The sequence below is a fragment of the Protopterus annectens genome, chromosome 8.part1 (assembly GCF_019279795.1).
Source record: "Protopterus annectens isolate FY-2018-M chromosome 8.part1, PAN1.0, whole genome shotgun sequence".
Lineage (NCBI taxonomy): Eukaryota > Metazoa > Chordata > Ceratodontiformes > Protopteridae > Protopterus > Protopterus annectens.
Window position 1 is genome coordinate 412255018 of NC_056742.1, and position 17731 is coordinate 412272748.

General features: G+C 40.3%; 1 protein-coding gene across 1 annotated transcript in view; it reads right to left on the reverse strand.

Annotated features, from left to right (window-relative positions):
- Window positions 1-17731, reverse strand: part of BRD7 (bromodomain containing 7) — a gene marked incomplete in the record, with an annotated part of 891907 nt that overhangs the window by 506333 nt on the left and 367843 nt on the right. The window contains 1 exon segment of the mRNA XM_044081983.1: window positions 2287-2471. Coding sequence (XP_043937918.1) covers window positions 2287-2471 — 185 coding nt within the window.

A 17731-nucleotide genomic window follows, 5' to 3' on the forward strand; every position in this document is an offset into this window, starting at 1 on the left:
AGAACATTTATACAGGTTTTCCACATTTCTCTAACTGGGACAGACTGATTCTACCTGCAGAGCAGGCTTTTCCTCAGAATCAAAATGGAAACAGGAAGCCTGAAGATAAGGTACCATAGGAACTTTAAACAAACTAAAAGGGCAATGTAAACTTTGTGTAGAATGACAGATGAAATTTCACTACACTGGAGGGAAGAGAGTCAGGGGGTGGGGCAATGAAGCATGGCTTGGACCAATAGAAAGTATCGGAAAAATGCAAGGAAATAGCATGCAAATATACTTGGGGACCATGCATCCAGATAAAAGCAGATTACAACATTTCTCGTACTCATGTTGCTCAGGGGAATTACTGCGCATCAGTTGTGCCAACAACACACAGCAACTTTACACATCCACCACCAGCAACCTCAGGGTCCCTGTATTTTGAGAGAAGAGAAATGGATGATGATGAAGTCTTGCCTTGGAGTAGACAGTATGGATACTACGCAGTGTTCTCACAGAGGATGTCAGCAAAAATGGAAAGTCTACTGTAACTTACATGCATATTCCACAGTCATACTTTTTTAGCAGCAGTCTGCATGTGGTACCAGTTGTGAATACAGCAACAGAAAAAAATGGTTAGACCAAATAAGAAAATCCTTAACACCTGTGCTTGTAACACAACAGCTTCCCTCCCCTTGAACTCTTGCTCAATCATGGAAAGGTTACACAAAAGAAAATCAAAAGTGCATTGTGAAACAGGGAGTGGAAATGGGCCAAATGCTAGTAGTCGCAGTACAAGACCAAAAAAAAAAAAAGTTTAACACTTTATCCCTAACAGGCTTCAGCCTGCAAGCCACTTCATTCTGAAACCATGAAAGGCAGAAAAAAAGTAATGCACTAAGACACTGTTTAAAAAAAACAAACAAGAAAAAGTACCTTTTTTAAACAAAATATTTAACCAGCTTAGAGAAGAACAAAGGACACTGTATGAGATCAACAAAGAAATGTAGAGGGAGGCGTACAATGATGGACACAAAACTGCATGAACAGACTATTTAACAAAATGTGAACAGTTTAAAATACATTGTGCTGTATATGTTCTCAACTTCTCCCCAGGGAAAAAAAAGCACCGCTAGACTAAGCTCTTCTCATTCTGCCTTACAAGCCTGGCTCGGAATCTGAGCTCAGGAACGACTTCAATCTGAAGTTCTAAAAAAAAAAAAATACTTTTCTGCAGCAGTGGTGGCATGAAATCAGAATGACTGCAGGAGAACAGCAACTATCAAACATCACTCTTCTTCTTTAAAACTGTTTTTTGAAGGGGGCAAGACCCCCAGAACTCCCCTGAACTTGTACACATCAACTTGGAGACTGTCATATCTCAGAGGAAATGGAATATTTTGATAAATGGCAACCTCAGGTTTAAGATTATGCAAACTATGTTTTTTCTGTCATTCGATCATCACAACTCAGGATTCAGCAAAGTGGATCTCAAGATTGCAAATGGTCACCCCTCAAATCCACAAACGGTATCAATGGTAACTAGGTGTTGGGATTCAGAAATCTTAGAAGAATGCAAACACTGTGTATTATGGCATAATCCACACTTTCAGAAAAGTTAAAAACTGGGACATTCCTCACCAGTCAAAATAATGGCTATGCATACTTTCTACTAATTCAGAATTCCAAAATCACAGAGTCTAAAATGACAAAGTGACCACGTAGCCATACTGTACACCCTGACATACAAACAAAGAAGGTCTTCATAATTTTCCCCATCAATTATGAAATTATTGGGGTTACAACTATTGCTTAATGTGGCAAAGTGCATAAATATGAAGTGTGGGTGTGGTGTGCCACACACTAGGCTGACTGCTACTAATGAAAACAGTTCCACATTTGTTAGTATGGCATTAAATGTAGTTTCCTCACGAGTCTTAAAAAATGACTAAACACAATGTTTTACACTTGGTTCTACTGGGCACTCAGTATAAATGTTGACCTTGCTTTACATCTGGCTAGCACTTCATTTATATAACAATGAAACAGCTTAATTTAAATACTCATTACTTTGCCAGTTACCCATTTAATCCAAATACAGGATTGTATGGGGAGACAGAACCTATCATGACAGTCAGTGGCTACAAGGCAAAGAAACTCCACCTGGACAGGACTCCTGTCCAATGTGGGGCACAAACACACACACACTAAATCACCCATCCCTTCATACATAGGCAATTTACAGGACAGTATTTAAAGAACAGCAATATAAATAATGCAAACCAAACAGTTGCACAATGGTACCTTTTAATTTCTTTGCTAGCAATTTTTGGACTTTTTACAGATTGTATGTCCATGGGCTCCAGAGTTGATGACAAAATCTTCAAGACATCACCAGAGGGTTTTACATCTTCCATCTCCTTCTGTCTGCCAGGCTGTTCCAGATCTGCCATAAACTCTATACTTTGCTTCAAACTTTGAATTCTCTCCTATTAAGATTCAGAGTAAAAGAATGCAATTATACCACAAAAAAGGCATCAGTTAACATTAACAGAAATAGAAACTTACTGTGAAATGGTAGTATGTATAACACAGTGCACGTCTTTTCTTCAAATCCAAAGTAACACTAAAGGTTTACTTTTATATGAAAAATTTTTTGGAAGCTGCAGCATCCCAATCAAGATTTAAAAAATCACAGTTCATAGAACATGTTAAAAAAGTGTTTAGTAAATTCTAACAAGCAGTGTTTTTTTCCCATGGATCAAATGTGAGAGTTAAAAGGGAAAGGGTAGCTATGTCCTTATATTCCTTCCGTAGACAGGACATCCAGCTAACATGTTCAGAAACTTCACACAAGTGGCAAAGTGCTGACGAGATCAAACCTCCAAAACACGATATCTGCACCAACAGCAAACAGAACTAAATTTATTAAAAATGAGCGCTTTCGGTAGAGAGCATTCTCCCCACCTTCATCAGATAATGATTCTGTTTAAAAGCATCCTTTTATACAAAGCTAATTGTTATTTAATTAATTAACATAATTGCTAATGAACTGTTAAATGAGTCTGTTAAAAACTGGAACTAGCAGGTTTGACCTAAGCTGCACCAGATTCATTGGAAAACATTAATAAAAACCTGAATGGCATAGATAAATAAATAAGTAAATTATACATGAATACTCCTAGCATGGCACGCAAAAACTGTTCCATGATTCAAATTACAGATATTATAAATATTTAACTACCTAAACATCACTAACATAAATAATTCTTAAAAGAAAATATATACATCCTTTTGTAAATTCTAACAAGCAGTGTTTTTTTCCCATGGATCAAATGTGAGAGTTAAAAGGGAAAGGGTAGCTATGTCCTTATATTCCTTCCGTAGACAGGACATCCAGCTAACATGTTCAGAAACTTTGCCAATTTTACTTTCCATCTTAGCGGAAGAATAACATCTTTAAAAACACCAACATAATTTATTTTCAAACTGATAATTAGTTTCCACTTGAGATGCCCACCTTGTTAGGCATCCTGTGGGAGTCTTAAAGGGGTCATCAAGGCAATAAACAGAGGTACACGTGGCTCTGCGGTGACAGTGACTCAAGCAACCAGGGTTTCGATTAGTAGCCCTGGAAATGAAAGAGCCATGCAGGTGAAAGTGTAAAGGGACAAGGCTCACTCACCTGTCAGAGGGATGGCAGGGTTTGTGTGCATTCAAGGATACACAGTGTGGTGCAGAGTGGGGAAACCACCTCTCATGCTATGGCGTGGGGATGGGCAGGGCTGCTTGAAGTAATGTCCCATGCAGAAGTGAGGGGATGCAGTCTGTGGTCTGCCCATGACATATCGCCAAGTACAAACATTTATGGATGAAACAAAAACGAAATTCATACCATCCCCGATGGCTGTAACAACCCCATATAGTTGGGCTTCAGCCGGTGAAGAGAATGAAAAGTGTTTGACGGTTGGCAAGACACAGAAGGAAGAAAAACTGGAAAAAAATGTAATAAAACAATGCTGAGAGAGTACTCTGTAGGGAATTTATAAAATCTGCCAACTCATTACAATCCTCCCCCTACAAAAAAGATTTGATGAGAAAACAAAAAAAAAACATTTACAGTTACCTCTCCCACTTCCCACCTTTTGCTATCTACTTCAGGAAAAATTCTTTTGAAGTCTGCTTGGGGTTTAAAGATACCTATGCAAGCACTTCATACAAAAATCCTAAACCTTTTGGACTTTGTTGCATATTTCAGAGCCACAGAAATATCTCCCATTGTTTTTTTGTAAATTGCCCTTTCGGTCTCTTTTCACAGTCTTTTTAACCTTCTCTGATTATTGTCTTTCGGGTTTTCGCCACAGCAGAACTCCGGTCTGCTAATGATTGGCAGTAGATTTTTACGTGCCGAGATGCCAGCTCTGATGCACAACCTTCAACGAAGGTACGCCCATTCACGCATGTCTCCACACAGAAGATGCTTTAACTGAGAATCGAACAGGACAACGTCTTACTGTGAGGAGACAACACTACCCCAGCAGGTATCATGCAATATTTTATATGCCCTAATTTATCCCTTTTTTACCAGCAACTTCTATTCTGGACTCAACAAAAAAAACTGTACCAGTGCCGATCTTTCACTTAGGACGTTTCTATCCCTTTCTTTTCAATTATACTTTTGAGATCAATTCCTGGTAGGGATGGCAATCTCTAATCTGCAGTCCAAACCTCTGCTTAGACTCTCCAGTATCTTTCACTCTCTAGTTATTTGCTCCAAACACCTTGGTTCCTTTGATAGTTTTCTCCAGTAAATTCCAGGCCTCATTGGCTACTTTTTATTACTGTTATGTCCATTTTCTATACTCCATATTGGCAAAAACTACCTTCTGTATTCCAATGATGGCATACATTTTAGAATACTTTCTACGACTTTATGAACATATGTATGGCTACCGCTATTCTCCTTAAGGATCTGCATCCAAAATCCTGCTGTCTTATTTCCTGAACTCCCCTTTCCATTTCATCATCATCCCTTTCCACTTAGATTTATAACCTTCTGCTTGTGTTATGTTTAGGAGGCTTAACTGTGTAGCTATAAAATATCCATTCAAATCAGGCAATCCAAAACTACCTTGTTCTAGGTAGGATCAACTTATTCTGCTTAACTCTTGTCCTCTTCCCATCCCAGACAGATTTTTCATTCTTTCTTGGGGAATGAGTGATCTACCAATTTTGTTTTCTAGCATTTGAAAGGTAGAGGAGTTTTTATCAGATACTGCTGAGATAATAGGGAGTTATAATTTGAGTTGAGGAAGAAGGATTCCTGTCACTACAGCAGCACTGGTTAGGTATGACAGAAAAGGGGACATTTTTGTGTCCAGAATAGTAGAATGATGAAACTGAATCTAAGACCAATATGCTTAAAAGGAGGACACCAACAAAGTAGAGTTGTTGTCCTCACAGATTGTTGTAGTATTAGGGGATCGGATGAGAGTGCCAAACAAGTATTTTTGCTTCTGACGCTTTAAGAATGAAATTCTTCTTCTTGATCCATTTATTGAGGCAGATGAAATCAGATTTGTGTGTTTGTGTACACACACACACATACATATATATGCACACACATGTATGGGTAGGGGTGTGCGTACATATATTTATTTATATAGTGTGTGCATACACACACATACACACACACACAAAATATATTTATATGCACATAATAGCAGAAGAGTGAGACTAGAGCCTTGAGGAACTCTCGAGTAGGGGGATGTAAGGGAGTTGCAGGAATTATAATGAACTGTGAAAAGTCCATCTGTAAGAGAGCCCTGGAACTGGGAACAGCATCAGGGCTGATGTCTAGTTCAGTCAGGTGGAATATGATGGAGTTGTTAAACAGGTGGCTTTGGTGAAGGCTATCAAAATGGATGCAGACAGCATGTTCTTGTCCACTGACATAAGAATGTCATCTGTGAGTGTCCATATGGCTGTGAAAGTGCTTATCTGAGCAGAACCCATGCTGTTTATGAGAAAGAAGATAATTTCAGATAAAATCTTTAAGCTGTAGGCAGACATTTCTTCTCAAAGATCTTGCACAAGGTTATAAGAGTAGAGACGGAACAACAGTGGGATGGAAGTGCAGGATGATTTTGTTTGGAAAATTACTACTGTAGTTTTCTAGGCATTAGGCATGGTATTAACATTTAGACAGAGGTTACAGATGTGTTGTGGAGGTTTTACAGTGTATCCTCAACAGTGATAAATTAAAGTGTGGAGGCTGTCTATACCGGACGGTCCCTAACGCTGTACTTCTTACAGTAGTGGTACATCATCTTTAGATAACATCTGTCTGAAATGGCACACAGAAGGAGTGTCAGGAGGGGTGGTCAAGGTATCTGATTGGGGGTACCTGACAGCTGGAGAGGATACCAAAGAGTTTTTGAAAATTACATCCTGACAGGGAAAAGGAAGTAGTATGATTTGAATGTGGAAGGCTGCGTCCAGTGAGGCCGTTTTCTTTCCAAATTTCCATAGGCTGCATCGAAGAGTTTTGAGCCTATATCATGGATTGACTTTTGTATCTTCTAATTGTCTTTTTGTCTAGATTCCTTAGGTTAATGTACTATTACCGAATTTCTGGGAAGGGACTGGACTTCCAGAAATGCCAGGATTCATACCAGTGTCTTGAGGATGGATTTCATTTCATGCATTAACTACTTTGTTGGTTTAGTATTACAGAGTCTAGAGTTAATGGGGAAGTAAAGGGGTTTTATGAAGATGAGAATGTTTGTAAGGATTTCAGTGTTTTGTATGAATCAGTGATATTTAGAACTGGTGTCCAGCTGAGGGAAGAAAAACAAGTAGCAAATTTTATTATATTAGAACTGGATAATCTGAAAGAAATTAGCTTGAGGCTGGTCATGGGCGTTGGGAAAGGATGAAAGTGCTTATGGGGCACTTAATGAAGGTGAGTGACTCACAATGTTGGAGATGTGAGAGTGAACATATACTGGCAGAGACATGGGAAGGTAAGTAGATACAGCTGAAACATGCATCTTTAAACTAGAGTAAGACCGTCCATGTTTATGATGAAGAGAAGGTGTTGTTTGACTGAGTAGAAAACTGAGACTTGCACCAGACTGAAAACCTTTTCCATTTAGTCACATATAACCTCCTAGTGTTGTTTCCTAGCTTCAATTTAGACTAATTGGAAGTTTTGGGTTTAATTATTATAGCTGCTTTTTCATTGGTTAATTGGATTATTACTCTATTGATATGTGTATTTAAGTTATGGTTTGCTGTTACTGTTATACTCCTCGAAGGCTTTGCCAGCGCTCTAGAAAGACAAAGTGTTTTTTTTTTTTTTGGTTATTTTTTTGGAGTTTGTTTCCTGTGGTTCCTGCCTGTTGCTGTTGGATTTTTGCTTGTTTTCGTTGTTTTGTGGTTTATTCTTCATGGCCAGTGAACCTTCCTTTAATTTACCCCGTATGTTTTAGAGAAGATATGGTGAGTAATTCTCAGTGGATTATGGATAATTTTTTTTACTCATAGTGATACTCCCGTAGAATGTACCATTATTGGTCGGGGTAATACTGCTTCCAGTTCCCCTAACCTGATGGAGAAATTTGAACAAGAGTGAAGAGTTCGACTGGATAATCCTTTATCAGTTGGACACTGTTCTCATTTGCCTTTGCCTGGTGACTCTGGGGTTTTGTTGGAGGAACTGGAGCAGTTACTTCACAAAGAAATGGCTATTCATTAGATTTGCAACGTTATGTTGATTTGGATATCTCACCCAGGGGTTTCAGGGCTTTCAAAACCCCTTGCACTCCATTTGACATGACTGATGAGTTGGATAAATTTTTTTCTAAAAGGTGCCTGGCAGCAGTACATCGCTGTGCTACAGGGTGAGCCTGTTTCTGGTGGATTTTTGTTTGTTTTCGGTGTTTTATGGTTTCCTAGCCTGTTTAATTACAGAAAGGACATTCAGTGAAAAGGCATGTTTAGATGGTATCTATAACCAATCATCCAAAATGTCAGTTTGAGATGGATGACAGATGCTCTGTTCTGTGTTAAGAGGTCCATGAGGAGGGAGAGTGTCATGATTCTCCCTTTGCTAAGAGTTAGGAGGACAGGAAAGTACAGTTGTGTACACTTGCCATAAACGTAGATGTTGGAGTGTATTCACTGTTGCAGTCATCACATTTGGGTTATTCTTGCCAGGGTTGCCCTTGGCTGGCCCGAATACCGAGGCTTAGTATTTCTGCGTCACTTGCTGTCACTTCAGGACTGACTTCAGTTCGTCAGTGGTATAAAGTAAGGGAGCCGATGCCATTACATCAGTTTTTCTTGCCTTAACTGTCAGGAGCCCCCACGTGGGAGCCAGGTTATGGTGTAAACCCCACCAGTATAAAGTAAATACCAAAATGTCCCTTGTAAGGAGAGATAGATAGAGAGAGATAGAGAGAAGAGGGGGATGGAGGGAGGGAAACCAGGACTGCAACAGTGAATACACTCAAACACCTACATTTATGGTAAGTGTACACAACTGTACTATGTTCTTTGTGTTTCACTGTTGCAGTCATCACTTTTGGGTTGATTTCCAAAGCTGTGGAAAGGGTGGAGGCAGTCAAGGAGACTAGGGGCTGGACAGGATGCCCTGCAAGACTGCAGTGGCAAAGCCTGCCCTGGATTTGGAGAAGATAGGCAGGTGGTAATGTTTGGTGAAAGTGTGAACAGATGTCCAGGTGGCAGCCTCCAGGATGTCCATGGTGGGGACTCCTCTGAGGAAAGCTGCAGAGGTGGAGGCTGCTCTGGTAGAATGAGTCCTGACCCCCTTAGGGGGAGGCTTTCTGTGTTGCTTGTAACAGAAATGGATGCAGTGTGCTATATATTTAGAAATTGTTTGTTTGCAGATGGCTTTGCCCTCTGCCCCTGCAGCAAAGCTAACCAGCAATTGATAAGACTTTCTGAATGATTTAGTCCTGTCTAGATAGAATCTGAGCTGTCTGTGCACATCTAGAGAGAGTGCAGGATCCTTTCCCCTTGTTCTGTGGGTTAGGGAAAAAGGTGGACAAATGAGTGGATTGGTTGAGAGCCACACTGGACACCACTTTGGGCATGAAGGATGGGTTAAACCTGAGGGAAACCCTGTTAGCATGGAAGATGATGAAGGGCTCCACAGCCATGAGTGCTTGTAGCTTGGAGACCCTTCTGGCTGAAGTGATGGCCAGAAGAAAAGCTGTCTTCTAGGAGAGAAATTTTAACTCTGCTGAAGATGCTGGTTTGAAGGGGGGGCAGGGTGAGCTTTTCCAACACAAAGTTAAGGTCCCAAGCTTGGGTAGGTGCTTTTCTGGGTGGCCTCAAGTTGCTAGCCACTCTTAGGAATTGTCTGATCAGAGGGTGTGAGAAACGGGGCTGCTTAGTGGAGAAATGTGCGGAGATAGCAGAGGCATGAATTTTAATAGAGGAAAAAGAGAGACCACTGTGTAGTAGGTCAGCTAGGTAATCCAGGATGAGACGGAGGGAGGGCTGTGCCGTATCAGCTCCCTTAGCCTGAATCTAGGTGCAGAACCTTTTCCACTTGTCAGCATAAGACTTTCTAGTGCAAGGGCGTCTGGCCTCACGTAGAACGTCTAGAACCTGTTTACCGAGGTTAGCAGATTGATCAGTGGTTAGGGAATAAGCCAAAGTGCCAAATTGAGGGTCTGCAATTGGGGATGCATGAATACTCATTCCCTCTGCGTCAGGAGGGTTGGGGTCTGAGTGAGATGCCATGGTGGCAGTGGGGACAGGCTGTGCAACAGTAGGTACCAGTGCTGGCGAGGCCAGTCTGGAGCAATAAGAGTTGTCCTTGGGTTTTCCTCCCTTATTTTGAGCAGTACCCTGGTAGTGAGAGGTAGTGGAGGAAAGGCATAGACCAATAGACTGACCTAGGGGAAGGACAGGGCATCCACTTTACAAGCCATGCAGTGATGCTCCCTGATGCAGAATTTGCTGAGCTGGTGGTTGGTGTGGGAAGCAAAGAGGTCGACATTTACGGTGCCCCATTTCTGAGTTTTAGGGTAAAGGTTCTTTTGTCTAGCTGCCACTTGTGTGGGTCCAGAAGATTTCTGCTAAAGTGATCTGCTAGAGAGTTTAGAGAACCTGGCAGGAATTGTGCTAACAGGTGTAGTTGCATGGCAGAGGCTGTGTGCCAAAGGGTCAAGGCCAGCCTGCATATAGGGTAGGAGTGAGTCCCTCTCTGCTTGTTGATATACCACATCACAGTGGTGTTGTCTGTTTTGATCAGGAGAGCCCCTGGGAAGAGAAGGGGCCTGAAAGCTGTCAATGCGTGCTGGACAGCTAACATCTCTTTTTGGTTGATGTGCAAATGGATTTACTGTGGGTTCCATTGGCCCTGTATGCACCTGCCATCCAGGTGTGCACCCCAGGCATAGTCTGACACATCTGTGGTGTGGGTCTAGATGGCGGGGTGGTGGTGAGAAAGGTTGTCCCTTGTTGTGGGAGCATGCTGCTGCCCACCAAAGAAAATATTTCCTTAGGCAAAGTATCATTGGTATAAGAGTTTCCAGGTCTTGAGAGAGAGTGTTGACACCAAAGGCTTTTTAGGTACCACTGAAGTCTCCTCAAATGCAGTCTGGCATATGGAATGAGTAGAATGCAAGATGCCAAGAACCCCAGAGCTTGCAGGATTTTCTTTGCAGATTCCAACAACTAGTGAGAATCACACTCTGACTTTTATTCTTCCAGATACAAAAAACAACCGACTTAGCGCTTTCGCCAACAATTTGGCTTCTTCAGAGTCATTGGGCCATGAAATCTGACAATTTAAATAATCCCTCCAATTAATGCTAGACCAATCACATAACTTCAACTAAAAATCCCATACCTACAATTCTAAATGTTGCCTAAAACATTATAATAAACAGCAAAATACACAACTTATGCTCACACAATTATATGCAGTTTAAAAATTAATTACATAAAACATATATAGTTTTAAAAAATCTTAAAACATGCAAAACTACGGTTAAAATTCACCAAACCAGTTGTTAAACAACCGTATATTTGTCAAAACATTAACCTTAAAAAACACATTTATCATAAATAAGTATATGTTTAACTAACAATATAATATCCCTTCATATTAAACAAATTATTTAAATTGTCAGATTTCATGGCCCAATGACTCTGAAGAAGCCAAATTGTTGGCGAAAGTGCTAAGTCATTGGTTGTTTTTGTATCTGGAAGAATAAAAGTCAGAGTGTGATTCTCACTAGTTGTTGGGACTTTACTACTTTGTGTTCCTAGTGTGACCCTTGTTGGGTTGTTTTTGTTGTTTACTAGTTTTTGGTCCCACACCTGTTGAATTGCATTTCTGCCTTTTGTTTAATTCGGAGCTTTATGGAGGCGGCGATAGTTGAACTAACCAGCCTCGGTCCAGAGGTTAACTGCACTATTGACAAGAGAAGAATGAGGAGGGCGTTCCATACCTACACTGACTAGCACCCAGGCTGAACTTTTTACATTACACTCTCCGGTTTTGGAGGAGGGAAATACGAATAGTGAAGGAGCTACCAATGATATTCAAAGAGGAAATGACATCAAGGAATGGCTCCATGCACCGGAAATCAGTTTATCCGACAGCAATTCGAACTTGGACTCGGAAGACCAACCCTAAAAAAACAGCTTGACCAGTTTGGGAAAACGTGTAAAAAGTATAGGGCACTCCAAATGGACAACTTATTTCTTAATAAATCATTGTCACTCAAACAAGTGCCGAAGGGCTTACGTATTTGGAAACTACCATTTGGAATAGAAAGATACGAGTGCCTATCATGAACTAACTAGCTTACTTGATAAAACGGGGCTTGAAATGATCAACATACTTATCAGGAACAATACAAGTTAAGTTAGCTATTTTGGAGAAAGAAATAACTACCCTTAACACAAATATTGTCAATGACTTAATATTCCCTCAATATATGGTTAGCTACCAGAAGTTGTTGAAAAATATAGAAGACTTTGTTAAACAAAATGCTAGTACAAAGCAGAAAAAATTAATGAGGGATAGAAACGATTATAGAACGAACTGTGTATATGAAGTCGATAAAACTGAAAATAGTACTAACAATAATAACACCGAGCAGGGTGTACAAGTACACTATAACAACAATGGACAAAATATTAATACAGAAAATAGCCAGGGTACCAGTCACTTTAATTATGACTGTTTTTTGGACCAAGAACCTCAAGTGAGGAGGTCGGAACGGTTAAAAAAACAAGAGGGAAGGGGGTGCTTGGAACCAGAGCAATGGTTACTACCAGATCAAAAATTACTACAACAGGAGGTACCAAGGGCCGAGATAAAACAGATACTAATTAAGACTTACAAACTGAACCAGGGGTTTGAAGGGAAGCAGGATGCTTGTGACTTGATAAATGACAATATACCTATGGTCAGTTTGAATGAACGAACTGACTTGGACTTGACAAATGATGATTTAGCTTTGGTTAATTTCATTGAACAAACTGATAACAGGATATATGAAGTATTAAAAAAGCATGGTTTTTGTATTTACAACTTTAGCAATCTAGAAATACATGAAATACATTTTAAGTTGCTTAGTAAAGGGACTAACATTTGTTCCGTCTTTTAAAGTAGACATAGCAGAAGTATTGATTAGTCTCAAATTATATACTAGACAACTTAATTTAAGATTGTTTTTCAATGAATGTAATAATGTCATTAGAAATACTATGAATACTTTAAAGAGAAAGAGTTTGTTTGTTCCCCTGAGTTATAAAGAGGTAGATATGTTTGAAAGGATGTGTGAGACAGAATTCAGAAGGATTGTACAAAACACAAAACCGTTTCCAAATAACAATAACTTAAGTCAGGATGAAAGGTTTACACTCATTGACTTGGCCAATAACAAAGAGCTGAGATGTATGAAGCCAGACAAGGGTGGGGGCATGGTCATTATGAGTCATATTGACTGTGTGTCCAAAATGCATGACATTCTTAATGATACAACATATGAAAGAGTGTCAAGAAACGAAATGAACAGAGCATACAGGAAGGTGGATTTATATTTATTAGATGCTTTGTACCAAGGGGCTTTAGATGTTAATGACAACAAATTTTTAAGTGTGAATGACCCAATAACACCAGTGATCTTTGGAATTCCAAAGATCCATAAAAATATCAACAATCCACCATTTAGACCTACTGTTGCAGCCAAAGGCTCAAAAACAGAACCATTGGCAGCTTTTGTCGACATGGGCACTCAAATGGTGGTAAAAGAAGCGGAACACATACTAAGATTCATGGCACTGTCTTGAGAGATTGAAATTACTAGATACACAGACTGACTACACCTTCCTTAGTATTAATGTAGTCAACCTGTTTACAGTGATTCCCCACGAAGAAGGGTTAAATTATTTTAGGGAATCCTTACTTATGAGTAACAAGATTAATAAGAACAAAGTCAATACGCTTGTAGATCTCATGGAAAAATTCTCAAGAATAATTACTTAAGTTTTGAAGGTGAATTATTTCGCCAAAAGACCGCGGTTGCCATGGGAGCTAGATGTGCCCCGGTATATGCAAATTTGGTTCTACATTCTTGGGAAAGAAAGTTTATTTTTCAATCTGCTTACAAAGAAAAAATTCTGTCGTACAATAGATTTTTGGACGACATCCTAATTCTATGGAAAGGTGAAAGACATGAAATTAATGAGTTTGTGGAATATATAAACAATACAACGACCTTTCTGAGATTTACACATATACGGCAAGCAAAAGAGATACATTTAGAAAAAAGTGACAATAACTTGAGAAGTAGTATATACAGGAAAAAGACATATTCAAACTCATTATTACACGGACAGTTGTCACCCTTATTACCAGCGAAAAAGTATAGTAAAGGGTCAAATGGTGAGACTGTCAAGGTTGGTAAGTGACAATGAAATATTTCGTAAAGAAATGTACTACATGGTAGGCATGTTCTTAGAAAGGGGCTATCCATTAAAATTGTTAAATGTAAGACAGGATATAGTACAAAAGAGACCCACATCCTTTCAACCTATCCTGACATCGGTGACAAAGTCATAAACTACAAACACAAAAGAAAGTACTGATGTGTTTGTTTTGAAATTTAATAGTCTTAGTGTACCCCTAATAGAAGTGATCAATAGAACTTGGCAAATTTGTTTTGACAACAATATTAAAATGAAATTAGGTGAACAACCGAAGGTGGTACATAGTAGGGGCAAGAATATTAAAAATACATTAGAAGGTAAAGGAACGAAGAGACACAAGTCACTGATGCATAAATGTGGAATGTGTAAATTCTGTCATTACATCAATGACGGACCCTATGTGGTTATCCAAGGACATGATTATACCCTTTCATGCCCAGGAAAATGCAATTGTAATATGACCATGCTAGTATACGTGGCTACATGTGTTAGCTGTCAAGCTTTCTACGTGGGTAAAACCACGCGTAGACTCAAAGACAGAATAGGAGAACATCTAAGGGCTATTAAAACATAAAATATACACAATGCACTTTTTGGACATACTAAAGATTGCCCTAATTTTAAGAAATTTATTTTCTTTATCATCGACCGAGTTTTAACTGGTGATAAGAGGAGGGGATGACAAATTATTGGTTGAAACTAAAGAGTTGAAATGGCAATTGAGGCTCAATGCCACGCAACCACCAGGTCTAAATGAGGGAGTATCGTTTAGTTCGATACTTAAGAATAGGGCTAATATAGTTCCTTGAATTTTTATTGTTCTTTTTCTCTTTCTCTTTGAATTGAGGTGATAATATACAACACATAACCAATTTGTTTAATATGAAGGGATATTATATTGTTAGTTAAACATATACTTATTTATGATAAATGTGTTTTTAAGGTTAATGCTTTGACAAATATACAGTTGTTTAACAACTGGTTTGGTGAATTTCAACTGTAGTTTTGCATGTTTTAAGATTTTTTAAAACTATATATGTTTTATGTAATTAATTTTTAAACAACATATAACTGTGTGTACATAAATTGTGTATTTTGCTGTTTATTATAATGTTTTAGGTAACATTTAGAATTGTGGGTATGGAATTTTTAGTTGAAGTTGTGTGACTGGTCTAGCATTAATTGGCGGGATTATTTAAATTGTCAGATTTCATGGCCCAATGACTCTGAAGAAGCCAAATTGTTGGCGAAAGCGCTAAGTCATTGGTTGTTTTTTGTATCTGGAAGAATAAAAGTCAGAGTGTGATTCTCGCTAGTTGTTGGGACTTTACTACTTTGTGTTCCTAGTGTGACCCTTGTTGGGTTGTTTTTGTTGTTTTCCTTGCAGATAACTGGGGTCTGGTGGCTAGTTGAGAGAAGTAGGCTGACAGGTAAGTTTGCTTTTCTGGTGTAAGGAATGTCATCTGGGATGCTGTGTCCAGGCTTGCTCCCAGGAATATCTTTTGGGTGGGTACTAGTTTGGATTTCTTTTCATTGATAGTGTACTCTAGGGAGGTCAGTAGGGACTTTACAAAGGCCAGGTGCTTAAGCAGCTTTTCCTGACTGTCTGCCTGAATTAGGTAGTCGTCTAAATATGGGTAAATTTGGATAGTCCTTTGTCTGCAAAAAGCAATGGCTGGAGCCAGACATTTTGTGAAAACTCTGGGAGCAGTAGATAAGCCAAAGGGAAGTGCAGAGAACTGAAAGTGCAGAGATCCTGCCCTGAAACATAGGCATTTCCTGCAAGATTCCTAGGGTGGCTAGCCAAGCATCCTTGGAGAGCATGCTTAGCAGTTGCTGGAGGGTGAGCATTTTGAATTTTGGTATCAACAGTAAGGTGTTTAGAATGGATAGATCGAGGATGGGGCGCCAGGTGCCCTCTTTTCTGGGTATCAGTAAAAGTCAGGAGTAGAAACCTTGGCCCTTCTGTTCTGCAGGAACATGCTCTATTGCTCTCAGAGAGCAGGGAAAGGACTTGCTTTTGCGCCTCTGCCCACTGGTTTGGAGCTAGATCTGGGAACCCTTTTGGGGTTGGAAGAGTGTGGAAAGAAAATTTGTATCCCTAGGACACTATGTTGAGACCCAGCGGTTGCTGGTAATGGTGGCCCAGGTGCTTGCATGAAAGGAAAGTTTTCCTCCTAGGGGTAAGTGAAGATGGGCAGAGGGAGGGGGTAGTGGAGGAGAATCATTGCGAGTCCTTACCATAAGGGGGTGGCTTAGAACTCCCTTTTTTTGAAGTGGAGGAATTCCACTGTTTTGATCTCAGCATTCCCTGTGGCTGCTGTCTGGGGGGGGTGGGGTCTGCTTCCACGGGGCCTGGGCTGAACTGACCTGGTGGGAGCAGGAAAGGACCAGTGCTTGGAGGGGTAATGCCTACTGAACCTGGGTGGCTGGATCGGTAAGAAATCCTTAACTGTCTGCACAGATTTAGGCTTTCTTCCATCTTTTTTAAGACGGCCTCTGCCTTAATGCCAAATAAGCTGTCTTTGTGCAAGGGAGCATCCAACAATTTAGATTTAACATGGTCTGGCAAGGGCTGTTCCTTAAGCCATGCCTGCCTTCTAAGGACAGAACCAGTGACTGCTGCCCTGCAAGAAGCTTCTAGGGCATTAAAAGCACAGTGTAAGATGTGCTTGGTTACTTGACTTGCAGAATGCATTAACTCTTGTAACTCTAGATTCTGCACAAGCAGGAAAGGAATACACTTTTTGTTTTAGAAGTTCCAGGGTATGTTGCTGAAATTTTAGCATACGGAACTGGCAATTTAGTGCTCTGATAGCAAGAGTAGCAGAGGTGTATACTTTTTTACCCCATCTGTCTAGTGCTCGGGAATCCCTATCTGAGGGGGTGGGATTCTTAGCAGAGGTTGCTTTAATACCTTTAGGCCCTTGAGAAATTACCTCAGGGTCAGCAGTAGGATTTTTGAAAAGAAATTTGTGCGAGTAAGGGACTTCGGTCAGGTTTTCTGGGTGCAGAAGGTAGGGTGTCAGGAGTCGAACTGGATTCCAGGAAAACATCGTCCACAACATCCAGGACTGGGGGAATGGCCAGGGGGTCTGTGCTGTGGAAGATCTAAGAATTCCCAGAGTCTCTTTTTAGACTGAGGGTAGTCCTGACATTTCATTGGAAATGCTCCCTTAAGGTATGAAGGGTTTCCCCAAAGGAAAAGTCCGCGGGTGGAGAGGGTAAGGGAATGGAATCCTCTGAATCAGAATCCTCAGAAAGGGGTTGCATGTCTTCATATTCAGATGCAACAGAGTCACCACACTCCTGTTCAGACAAAACTATTGGGGACACATTTCTTTCTTTTGGAAGGGGTAGCTTGGCTTCCCCTGATATGCACGATAAGGTCTTCCGCCATTTTAAGCATTTGAGACTGAGGCAAGGAAGCAGGTGCCTGAGAGTGGATCGTCCGTTTCTTAGGTGTGATTCGTACCCTGGACCTAAGAAACTCGGTTGTTTTCGAAAGAACCATAGATACGAAAGAAGTCGGTTTGTGTTGAGAATAGTTTGTGCAAAGTACTTCCTCAGAAGCCGGTGCCTGCTCAGTGGCTCTGGACCCATCCAAAAGAGAGACAACCATAGAATCCTTAGTCGAAGAGTTTTGTGGCATACCAGACTCCGAAAGGGTCTCGGTAGTGGCCTGCAAATCCACAGAAGCGGGCTTCAGGGGCTGTGAAAGTGCCTCACTGAGGACTGGAGAACTGACGACTAGCTTAACAGAAGC